The sequence below is a fragment of the Miniopterus natalensis genome, chromosome 4, assembly GCF_054644295.1.
Source record: "Miniopterus natalensis isolate mMinNat1 chromosome 4, mMinNat1.hap1, whole genome shotgun sequence".
NCBI lineage: Eukaryota > Metazoa > Chordata > Mammalia > Chiroptera > Miniopteridae > Miniopterus > Miniopterus natalensis.
Window position 1 is genome coordinate 42,653,878 of NC_142084.1, and position 12,488 is coordinate 42,666,365.

At 43.4% G+C, this 12,488-nt stretch overlaps 1 protein-coding gene across 1 annotated transcript in view; it reads left to right on the top strand.

Annotated features, from left to right (window-relative positions):
* The window catches only part of DCLK2 (doublecortin like kinase 2), a gene marked incomplete at its 3' end in the record, with an annotated part of 130,988 nt that overhangs the window by 100,426 nt on the left and 18,074 nt on the right, over positions 1-12,488 (top strand). The window contains exons 7-10 of the mRNA XM_087816507.1: positions 718-826; positions 2,430-2,487; positions 9,883-10,002; positions 10,674-10,820. Of these exons, the coding sequence (XP_087672633.1) occupies positions 718-826; positions 2,430-2,487; positions 9,883-10,002; positions 10,674-10,820 (434 nt within the window). The remainder of the gene's footprint in view (positions 1-717; positions 827-2,429; positions 2,488-9,882; positions 10,003-10,673; positions 10,821-12,488) is intronic.

Here is a 12,488-nt window from a genome sequence, read left to right on the forward strand (position 1 = left end):
CCAAGCAAAGTCTCTTTCGGTCCCCATTGCCCCCCACTTGGCCCACCTTCGCCTAGCCCCAGCCCCCTTTCCCTCTGCTTTCACCACACTGTTGGCTGTGTCTGTGTGTTATTTATATATGACTTTCGGTGAATCCCTTCACCTTCTTTCATCCAGTCCCTCTCTTCCCCCCTCCCCTCTGGCAGCTGTCAGTCTGTTCCATGTATCCATACCTCTGTTTCTGTTTTGTCTGTACGTTTATTTTGTTCATTAGATTCCACCTATAAGTTAGATCATATGGTATTTGTCTTTCTCTGAGCCAGGAATTAGCTTTAACAAGGCATCCTAGCTGGCTAGATTACTAGAAAATCTTGAGGAGAAATCTTGAGAAAATTTCTAAGATCAAATCCCAGCGTCCTCCCCTTCTTCTTTCTCAACTTTGACAAAAAAAAGTTTAAGTTTTAGCTAGACTTCTACCCAAAGCTAATCACTTATTTTAGCTGATATTTCAGGGATTTTCTATATTTATTGATTACATTGGTTTCTGATCCCAACTAGTCGAGTCAAAAGAAAATTGGTGATTCAGGTGTTCTATTCAGACAATATGCTCAAAGACTTTCCTTGGTTTTACTGTAGATTCAGAAATAAATACATTGCAATTTATTATTTGACAAGTATGTAGGAATCAAGATGAAATGTTGATGTGTTCTTTCGACTTTGCATTATCCTTTTTGGTAGGCGTGAATGGAAACAGGTGCTCTGAATCGTCGACTCTTCTCGAGAAATACAAAATTGGAAAGGTTATTGGTGATGGCAATTTTGCAGTCGTCAAAGAGTGCATGGACAGGTGAGTGGATGGTGAGGGTAGTCATTCTTCCCCCTACACGTGCATTTCTCCTTGGAGTTTATTCTTACCTGAATGGACTAAAGGCTTCTGAAAGAGTCTGCACTTGGCACTAGCTGTTTTGCAGGCCCACAAGCAGTTTGACAGGGAAAAACATAAGTATGCAGATAGAGTATAAACCTGCTTTGTATTTGGACTGAGCAATATGTCAGGTCTCATTCAAGAACAGAGAAAAATGGGAGAGAATTAGATGTATTTTTTTAAAATCTCCTATAGCGTTTTCCTGTACCAGGCACTGTTCTCAGTATAGTAACTCATGTAATATCCACAATAACCCTGTCAGTTAATACTTAATTTCATATACCAGTAGTTCAGGATACATGAGCTCTGACTCCACTCAAGAACAGCATCTTAGACTTTTGCCTGTATTAAAATTATATTTTTGTTTGTCTAGCTTTATTTTAAGGTCTTAAATGCTCAATTGGTAAGAAATCCATTCTTTTAAAAATTCCAGGCCTTTTGTAAACAATATTGAAACCGGAAAAGACTCAGACTAGAGTCTTTGTGTTTATATGCTGCTTCCTTGCCTGTTCTAAGTGGTAGCTTTTACTGTTTGTGGGGAATTTTCCAGGAAGCTCAAGTAACTACAGCTTTTCTATTCTGCTACATCTCCAGTGAGTCTTCACTGGTCTTTATATTGGTGCACCAAGTAGCTCCCTGTCCTCTAAGCCTTTTACTTAGCTCTGATTCACAGATTACCGCCCAAGTAACAAATTAAGCATTGAAAATATGACTTCCAAAGACTCGTTAGAAATCTGAGGCAGGGGTTGGTTATGGTACAGGGAAGCAATTTAAATAAAGGTTATTTTCCATGGTGGCCTCACCAGTGTGTACTCTGACCACCGACAAAAGTGACTGCACTCGAGAGAAGAAATATATTCCAAGAGTACTGCAGTGTTTTTTGTGGAACTGTTTTCCTATACTCAAAGATATTTTTCGGTATGTTCAAATTAAAATATGCGAAAGGTGATTAAATGTTAAATAACAACATCAGGAGTTTTGTGTCCAAGTAAATGATCTCTCTGGTACCAGAAGCCAGCATTTAAAGGTGTGGATGACATGGCACCAGAAGGATTGTGGGCTAAGAAACAGATATTGAAAGTCTAGGGACTTTTCAGTTTTGAATTATGGACTAATTAGTGACTAATAGATTAATGTAAAGACATATTGATAATAGGAAATTTTCAGTTACTTTGATTCACTTTTCCTAATTTTATTCTGCCTCCTAAGAGAACTACCTTGAGATTTAAGTATGGGAAAAACAGGTTTTTGTCCATGTCTGATAGAACAAAGATTAAGTACTTTTAATATGTAAGTTACTTAATAATGATGTAATTATTAATATTTATAAAAGGGGACTGACAGTGTGGTTTTGGATTGTTTTTCTTTTTGGGGGCACCTGTCTCCCTGAGCCCAATCAGCATTTTCTCTGGCGTGCAGAGGAGGAAACAGCCCTTCCTCCCGAGTCTGTGCTGTGAGGAAGTCAGGGATGATAGTGGTATCTTTGACTCACGTCTTTAAATGGCCTTCCTCTGATTCTTCATAGGTCCACCGGAAAGGAGTTTGCCCTGAAGATTATAGACAAAGCCAAATGCTGTGGAAAGGTACAGTATACACAACTGCTCTGTAAAAGAAACTGAAACCCCTTGGTAAGATGTTTACTGTGCTGAATGCATTTAAGTGGGGATTTGACACGACCGTAACAGGAATGAATCTCTGATAACAGTGGGGAAAACATGATCAAGCTTCCCACCACCCCCCCTGCCATTTTGCAGAATCCTGAATCTTAAAACAGTAAATTGATTTGATCTTGGTTCTCACTGTCAAAAAAATATACGTTCTCTTCTCTGGGAGATGCATATTTCCAAGTAAAACCCAGCAACGCACAAAAGGGGTGTCAAGAGCTGTGAGGAGTCTGAGACTTTACCCCCCTTTCAAACTAAAAAGTTAGCCTTCCTGCTTTATAGATGCTGGCAGGAGGCACAAGCTTCTCGGATCAGAGACAAAAGAAAACTTTATTACTTGTGGCTCAGCGGGTAGCATGAGCCCCACATTTGCATTGGTTCCCCTCACTCCCAGGTCCCACAGGAGGTGATGCGGAGGGGCCCAGCCAGATGCTGTGCACACAGTGGGCTTGTGTCACAGCAGAGGATCCCCAGGCTTAGGACACCCCTAGTCTTGTGAGGGCGGCTAGTAAACCTGACCAACCTTTGTCCCAGAGGAGAACATTATTTTTATTATGGCCAGGAAACAAATCTGCCCTCTGTCCCTGAGGGAGACCCTGTCTCCGTGTTCCAAGGGTGTTTGCTCTACAGACATCCTTGAAAAGATAGTTTGTAACAAAAGCTGTGCAGAAACACCATGAAGATATGTCTACCCACCCAGATGAATTTTTTTCTTCTGTTCCCCTCTCAAGCTGGGGCTGGGAATGCTGCTGGAGTACTGGTATTTTAACTGTTTGGCGAGAGAGAGATTCTGTAGCACTGACAAAGGCCTTTTTAGATTCCTTTCTAGACGCCTAGCAGCTAAGAGAGCAGGCTCTAGACCTCACTCCAACTCCAGAGTACTAGCCACATGTAGCTACTGAGATGTGGCTAGTCTGAATTGAAATATACTGTAAGTATAAAATGCACAACAGATTTGAAGACTTAGTAATAAAAAAGGAATGTAAGATTCCTCATTAATATCTTTTATATTTGATTACATGTTGAAATGATAACATTTTTGATATATTGGGTTAAATAATAAGTAATATTAGTTTTACCTGCTTTATATACTTTTAATGTGACTATTAGAAAATTTAGATTTACATATATGGATCCTAATTATAATTTTGTTGAACAATGTGGCTATAGAGCCACATTGTATAAAGTTTTCTTAAAATAGTTTATTGGTTTTTAGAGAGAGGGGAAGGGAGGAAGGGGAGAGAAACATCGATGTGAGAGCCTAACATCAGTCGGCTGCCTCCTGCATGCCCCCCTACCAGGGATTGAGCCCACAACCCGAGCATGAGGAATTATGCACGGGGCGATGCCCAACCAACTGAACCACACCAGCCAGGGCCCTTGTACAAAGTTTAATCCTTCCTCTGTCTCTTTGTACTCTGTGACCTTGCAAAAATTACTTAACACCTCTGTTCGTCTCTCTAAAGTAGTACTATTAATAATACCTGAAACAAGATTATTGTGAGGATTAATTGAATTAAAGTGTGGAAAATATAGAAAAGTACCAGTATATAATAAGAATATAACATGTTAACTGTTAACATTGTTAATATGCCTGAGGAATTGAGAGTTTATAATTAGGGAGATTTTATGTGAAAGTACTAATTTTATATTTACGGAACTCTTAAACTGTTCTTCATTAGACATTTACAAGTTTGTGTATTTTTAACAGAAAACTTAAAATATTACAGGAAAGTTTTAGAAAAATCTTTTCAGAACCCTAGAATGGAAAATCCAAGAGGCAAATTTGTCATTTGCTTTTTTTTTTTTTTTTTACTACACTGTGACAGCTGACGATACAGAGACTGTGCAACATGCCCCTCTTTCCTTTGAATAACTGAGGTTTTTCTAAATTTTCTTTAATTCTGTGTGCTTTTACTTATTGTTCTAACAATAGCCTTAAACTTTCCAACTGTAAGCCTTTTCCCCTGTGTAAGTGTTGCTCTTTTTATCTGGTATTGTGTGGCCTAAGAAGGATGTGTCATGATTTTGGAAGCCAAGTTCTAAGCAACTGTTTTATTTTTTTCAAAAAAGTAAGAAATAATAATAATAATTGCTGTGGTAGGGATATTGTTTACCTGATTAAAATTTAAGCAGCTGTTTTTGTAGTTGAAAAAAAGATCTATCTCTGCAAAAGATTTAGTCTCTGGTGCACTAATCGCTGAGGCAAAGGAAGAGGTCCCTTCAAACACTGAGTCTCATTTTCCCTGGTTACAGAACAGCATTCTCTTTTTATAATTCATGATCATGTACTTATTTCTTATTCTAACTTTTTTTTTGAACAAGTATTTCCACATTGACTATATGAAGTGATAATTTCAAAACTTGATTTGTTCTAAATAAGGTGATTTCCCTATTTTATTTTTAGAAAAAAGTATAGAGAATTTTTTTAAAAAAACAACAAAGTTTAGGGGGAGGCATTCAGCCACTATTCTGGGTACTGTTGGTCACATCTGCTCTGTGGGTTGTACACAGAAAATTAATAATGCTGGAAATAATACCTGCCCTTTATTAAAATGTATTCTCTCTCCAGGCTTGGGCATATAGGGACTTTGCACAGTACTTTTAATGACTTACAAAGCAGATGTACCAGTTTTACAGATAAAGAGGCAGAGCCCGGCTGATGTGGCTCAGCTGTTGAGCATCGACCTAGGACCCAGGACATCGAGGTTTGATTCTTGGTCAGGGCACATTCCCGGGTTGCGGGCTCGATCCCCACCGGGGGGCGTGCAGAAGGCAGCCAATCAGTCACTCTCATCGCTGATGTTTCTATGTCTCTCTCCATCTCCCTTCCTCTCTCTTTGAAGGCAATAAAAAATATTTTTTTTTTTGAAAAAAGAGATTCCGGTTAGATGGCTTCCCACAAGTCACACAGAGGCAGAGCAGTGATAGGAATTTTGGGCTAATTGGCTACTTAGCCTGCACCTTGGCCAATCTGTCAGACTCCCTCTCCAGGTTAAATTTATTCATTTGTTTGTGTAATAAGAACCTGGGGGGGGGGGTAGCTTAACCTCTCTGCTCTTCTGTTTGCTTTTCTATAATACACATGAGCATTGTTAGGTAAAATTACTCATTTACCTAAAGTTTGACATGTGTGCAAGATACTGTGCTAGGAATAGGTTATTTTAGCATATAAATTAATACCAGTTCTGCAAAGAGTGTTATGGGAGTTTGGGGTGAAGCATATGAGAGAGAAGTAGGCAATCAGTGAAGACTCCATAGAGCAAGAAGCATCTGTGCTGGACTTCCAGCAGTGGGCAGGATTTTAATAGGAAGCGATGAAAGGAGCACCTGCAGGGGGCCACAGTCCGAGCAAGGACCCCAAGCACAGAGAGCATGTTCTTCTAAGTAGGGGACTTGCAAGATCTACCTTGGGCCAGATTTATGGAGGCTGTTGAGAAGGCCATGGTGTTTGTAAATTTAAGAATTCACCCATATCTAATATGCTAAATAGCATTCATTCTAAGTGAATATTTATTGAATTTCTGTAGTATCTGAAGCTCTGAGCTTTCTGATATGGTGCTTAGAAGTGGTCCCCCTTCTCTTTCCACAGCTTTGCTTTCATTATCCACGTGTTAGGAGCCCAGACAGAACATAAATCCCAATGAATGTTTTAGTAGTTTCCTAAGGATGTTGGAATAAATTACCACGAACTTGGTGGCTTACCACAACAGAAATTTATTCTCTCACAGTTCTGGAGGCCAGAAGTCTGCAGTACACACGCCTCTGGAGGCCCTGGGGAGAATCTCCTCCTCGCCTCTGACTAAACAGCTTCTGGTAGCTGGTGGTGTCCTTGGCTTCTGGCCACATCACTCCAACCTCTGTCTCTTATCTTCATGTCACTTCCTCTCCCGTGTGTTTATTTTTCCTCTTCTGTGTGGGAAATCTTATCTCCTAAGGACAGCTGTGATGTCACCCAGCTAATCCAGAGTTATCTCTTGCAGAATCTGTAATCACATCTGTGAGACCTTTTTCCAACTAAGGCAACATTTATAAGTTCCAGGGACTTGCTATCTTTGTGTGACCATTCAGTCTACCACCGAAATCACAGATGGTGATAAGTTTTATCTCTTGACTGTATTATCCTCAGCTGTACTCAGGAGGCAACAGCAATACCAACGGTAAAGCCAGTGCTAGTCAGGAGCAAGGCATGATGTGTGCACTCATTCAGTCAAGCACGTTAGGACTGACTAGGCCAGTTACTGGAGAGCAAGATAAATAAAGATCTCCAGGACAGCCAGATGAGAGCTGGGATGGGCACAGGCACAGAGGGCGATGAGAGCAAATAAGAGGCACACCGATCCCAGCCACGGTTGCACAGGGGAGGCTATTAGAGGAGGCGAGATTGAATCTGGTCCTGAGGAATAAACAGGAATGCACCACGAAGCGGGGAAAGAATGTTCCAGACAGAGAAACTACCCATGCAAATGCCTAGGAGGTCTTGGTGAGAGATTGCAATAGGGTTAGAAGTGAGTCGATGGACTCAGAGGCTGTTGAGAAGGTGGGCCTGGCGGGGTTGGTGATGCCTGGGCCCTACCAGAGGATGAGGGAGGGTGGGTCGGGGGGAGTCCCGTCTGCTCTGCGCAGCCAGGCTCAGGCAGTGAGACAGGACGCGGGAGGAAAGGGCTGTTTTATGGGGCTGGGAAGTGTGGAGACGGGATGATTGGTTTGGTTTGGGAGAGTTGTTTGTCCCCTAATCTCCCTCCTTCCCCTCTTCCCTCTGGCTGCTCCCCCTCCGTTTGTCTCTCTATCTGTCTCTATCTCCCTTATTTTTTGTAGTTAAAAACCACCGGGGCCAAAGATAAGGCTGTATCCCTTGCCAGGTTAGCAGTTTTCTTTGTCATTTACTCTCAAGCAGAACCTCGGAACACAGCCAGGAAATGATTCATATGTAAATTATTTGGAGTCAGAACCATGAATCACTTAACATAAATAATGGTCGACGTTGGAGCAAAGTTAAGTCCAGTGCAGTTCAAGACGAAAGTAGTGTTCATAGTGTGTTTAGACATATTTTCCTGTAAAACGTAATCCAGAGAGTACTTTTACGAATTAGAAGTGAAAATTACCCATGGGTTGAGTGAGAAATGGGAAGATAACATTTGTAAAGGTTTTCATTGCATTGCTTTTGTTTTGCTTCTGATGGTGATTAGTTTAAAAAGTGGGTGGTTCCCTCACCGACAGCTCCTCCGGCAGGCGCAGTCGGAGGTTGGGGACAAAGGCTAACAGCTCCCACACCCCAGTGACTTTGCTGTGCGCCTAGAATACTAGCCGCTGTCCCGCAGGATATAGCGAGCTGAGATGATAAGTAATTGCAGAGAAAAGACTCCCGCACTATTTGAAATGTAACACTGCTGGTGGTCCCGGGGCAAGTTCTCCAGTGCATCCCAGAAGACTCTATGTTGTGCCTTTTATTGGAAAAGATAACTTTGGGGAGGTGTAGTCTCCTTAGGTGGTAGACATCTTATTTTAGCTCCAATTTGAGAGAGTTGTGAGGTCCTGGGGATGGGGATTATTTTACAGACGTCACTCTAAATTAGCATCACAAACATGCAGATTTACAGACTCTTCCAACTTTGGCAGAAAAGGGGAGGAGGGAGAACTGAAGTGACGCATCCATTTAGCTTTTTCACAAAAGGCCTCTTTTTCTACCGTTGTAGTGACTACTGTGGTCCTGGCTTCAGAGAGAGTGAAATAAGTTCGTTTGCTCACCTTTACATGCTCACAAAAGTAGAGCTCTCTCTGCTCTTCAGTGCTGGGCACAGAGGATGCAGAGGCTTGGAAGTAATCATGCAGTTGTGGGGTGAGTCTCTGTGGCCTCGAGGGGCTGGCCCATTGTGGAAAATTCCGCCTTGATTTTTACCAAAGCAGGCCCCTTTGAAAGGTGATGTGCAGCACAAAAAATGTGGCCTTGGATGTCAGAAACCGTAGATTTTTACTCTGCCTCCAAGCGCTGTCCTAAGGATGAAGTGTTAGGATGTTACACAAGTACCCTGCACAGCGATGGACACATAGTGACCAGATTCCTGGTCAGTGTTGGTTCTTCCCTCCCCCCTACCTCTGATTAGCAGTGCACTGTCCTTTGCCAGCGTTTGTTGAGTGACTACTTGGACAAGTACAGTGCATTCAACGCTCAAGAAACACAGCCCACCCTGTGCAGGAACTTGCAACAGATTTCTCTGCTTGTTATTTAATGTTATTGTGTATACTTCCAACTATTGTCAAAAAGCATTTGAGATGGCTTACAGTAAAAACGCAGGTACATGTGGATGCATGAAGATAAGAGAGGAACCACCATAAATAGTATCCTGAGCTAGAGATAAGATAATCATGTTCCCACTGCAGTGGAACGCTGAATTTAATTCTGAAATTCATGATAGCAGAGGCAAAGGGGCATATAAGGGACACACACACACACACACACACACACACACACACAGGTATATACATATGGGAGTGTTTAGGTGGCAAATGATGTCTCTAGAATGTGTCAGAGGGCAGTTCATTAATTTTACAGAGTGGACCCTAAATTCAAAATAGTTTATTATTGCAGTTAATGCGGATCCACGGATGTGACATTCTTGAGAGGTTTTCACGTCTCATGATACAATAGAGCTACAGTTGTTCAGGACTTGTGGCCGGTGTACGGAAAATAACTCCTTAATGCTGCAAGTAAACATTTTGCTACAGTGCTGGTCCCAATGGCATGACGCACCAGGACTGATAATCGGGTGGTATTTTCAGAGGAGAAGCAAGCAGAGTTAACATGAGAGTCGCGGTCCCCGTGGTACTGTATGTTTCCCGATTTCTGAAATACAGGATGATCAGGAACGTCCTCTGGTGAATGAAATGTTTAATGCCCAAGTCCTGTGCCACAAGCATGCCACGTGTCCTTCCATGCCCAGTGTTTGTTTCAGAGCAAACAAATTAAAACGTGGTTCGAGCTGAAGTTCAGAGCACGGTGCCGGGTGCCTGCACTTTATAGCATCACAGCCTCCGAGGGTGTTGGAGGCCATGAGGAGACAGGAGGGCCCCACTGAGCCCTGCTGAGGGGTGTTTTGAAGGATGCCTGTTTCTTTTGGTTAGTGACAATGGGATGTCCCACTGGCTCGTCCTGCCCCTGTGGGAACCAGCGAGGCCGGGTTTGGTTGTCTCTGCACCAAGGGAGCCGCCTCCTTCAGCATCAGCTCTACGGACTGTGAGGTTCTCCAGGACGCAGGGACAGGGCACAGGGTCCCGAGCCGCCTGACCCACCTCTCTAAACCCTCCGTTTGACAGGAACACCTGATTGAGAATGAAGTGTCCATCCTGCGCCAAGTGAAGCATCCAAACATCATCATGCTGGTGGAGGAGATGGAAACGGCCACCGAGCTCTTCCTGGTGATGGAACTGGTCAAAGTAAGAGGGGGAGGGATCCCAAGAGATTTCATTGGCGCCAAATCCCAAGACTTAACTGTATTCTTTTTTTTTTTAGAAGACTACTTAGTTTTATTTATTTATTTATCTATTTATTTATTTAAATATATCTTTATTGATTTCAGAGAGAGGAAAGACGAGGGAGAGAGAGAGAGATAGAAACATCAATGATGAGTCATTGATCGAGCCCGCAACCCGGGCATGTGCCCTGACTGGGAATTGAACCCTGATCGCCTGGATCCTAGGTCGATGCTCAACCGCTGAGCCACGCCCGGCTGGGCCTTAACTGTATTCTTGAAGGTCCTAATCAGAAAAGTGTTTTGCTACTTTGAAATGTTATAATCATTCATTTTAGTGGCATTTTTTAATTTTAATTTTTTAATGTTTTTTTTAATTGATTTCAGAAAGAGGAAGGGAGAGGGAGAGATAGAAACCTCAATGATCGACTGCCTCCCCCTCGCCCCCTACTGGGGGACGCACCCTGGCCAGGAATTGAACCATGACCCCAGGTTCATAGGTCGATGCTCAACCACTGAGCCACACTGGCCGGGCAGCTTTTCTTTCTTTCATCTACTCCAGGCTGATGAACCTTCTTGGTTACCTTCATGGGATTGCCACTGTTGATATTTGGTATGTTCTTCTGCGTCCCTTAGGGTGGAGACCTCTTTGATGCAATTACCTCTTCAACCAAGTACACCGAGCGAGACGGCAGCGCCATGGTTTACAACCTGGCCAACGCCCTCAGGTACCTGCACAGCCTCAGCATCGTGCACAGGGACATCAAGCCGGAGAACCTCTTGGTACGTCACCTCTGCTTCTCCTGTTCCACCTCATGCCTCTCTTCCTTTAAAATGACCATGATTACGTGCAAAGTGACATTTTAGGGTCTGTGCCAGTCCTGCAGTAAGGGACCCAGAGACTCTAAATATCGAAAATCAGTCTGACGCACATCAGTGGCTGCAAAATATTAATGAATTTCTTCAATTGATCTGCATTTCTGCGTTAATATTGTTTACCAGACGTTAGGAAATGTTTTTGCACTTACGTTTTGTTGACGGTGCTGACTGAAGAAAGGTGAGCATGAAAATTATTTTGAGGCAGAGCAGTCTGAAGAATAAATTGGAGACAGAATGAGAACATGAGGGCTCACTTATGTGCTGGGCAGAACTTGGGACATCTGGTCCATTAGCTCAGCTTTACAGATACAGAAATCGAGACCCAGCGGTGCTCATTTTTCTTGCTGGAAAGTCTCATTTGCCCCACTGCTCCACAGAAGGAAATCTTGTCCTGCGGCTCTCAAAGTGCTTCGTAATCTGGGCCCAATTTACCTTTCCAGCCCCTCTCTGTTACCAACCCTTCCCCACCCGTCCAGCCAGGTGGCTGTCACCTTCAAGCCGCATATAACACATCTTCTTGGTGGGCTTAGTAACTAAACAGAGCTTGCTGATTGGACCCATTCTTGTATCTACATTGTAAAGGAATTTTGGAGAAGCTGATTGGAGAGTTGGGCCTGCACCGTCCCCCCCAAACATGCACAAGACAGTTGGTGTAGCTCCTTCTGCCTTTCAGGGCCGAGCTGTCGTCATCATTACTGTTTGGGAAATGAGGTTACCTCATATCATGTTCCATATCATGTTAATCCCAGCGCAGGTTTCCCTGTACCCTGTAGTTAAGACTTGACTTTATCGGCAGCCTTATGCCTCATCTGCTCATGTCCATATGGGTCTCTGTTTGCACTGCCCTGTCTCCCAGCAGTGTCACAAACACATTGGTCTTGTGAGTTGGAGCCAAAGGCACGTCTGGGGTAGAGTCAGGTGTGGCCACCTCTGGTTTCTGCTGTACTTGCCACGGTGTGCCGATTTTACCGTCTACTTGTCTGTCTCCTACTCTAGATCATAAGTACCACGGGGGACAAAGGTTTGTGTCTCAGTTATCTTAGTATCCCCAGTGCCTTGAAGAGTAGATGTGGAGGAGATGTTTGGAGATTGACTGCTGAAGGTCACTCGGCTAGCGAGCTGCTGGCACATGAGCACAAGTCTTTACAGCCATGTCACGCCTGCACCACCCAAATAATCATTGGAAGGAATGTGCATTGATGGACGGGCTTTGAGGCCATGCTGGGGGCTTCCTGCCCATCCACACTATCTGTTTTCCCCTTTTGGTAACACCATTTGGTGATCTCTGAGCACCCATTTGAAAGTATGTTAGGTTTTTTTCTTATTGTTTTCTGCCTGGAGGGAACTGTTTCATTTCTGTATGTTCCTATTAGGAAAATAAATATCCCTGCTCTGTAAAATCGAAGGTAGTACGGATTCAGTTTTAGGATCTTGAAGGAAGAATGCAGACCAAGTTGCAAACTCTGCCTCAGATGGAAGTGAGGATATGGGGCTCTCTCCTCCAAACAGGACCCTCACCCGATGGCCTTGCAGTGTCTGGCAGGCCCGAGCTCCTCCACCGTCTGCCTCCGC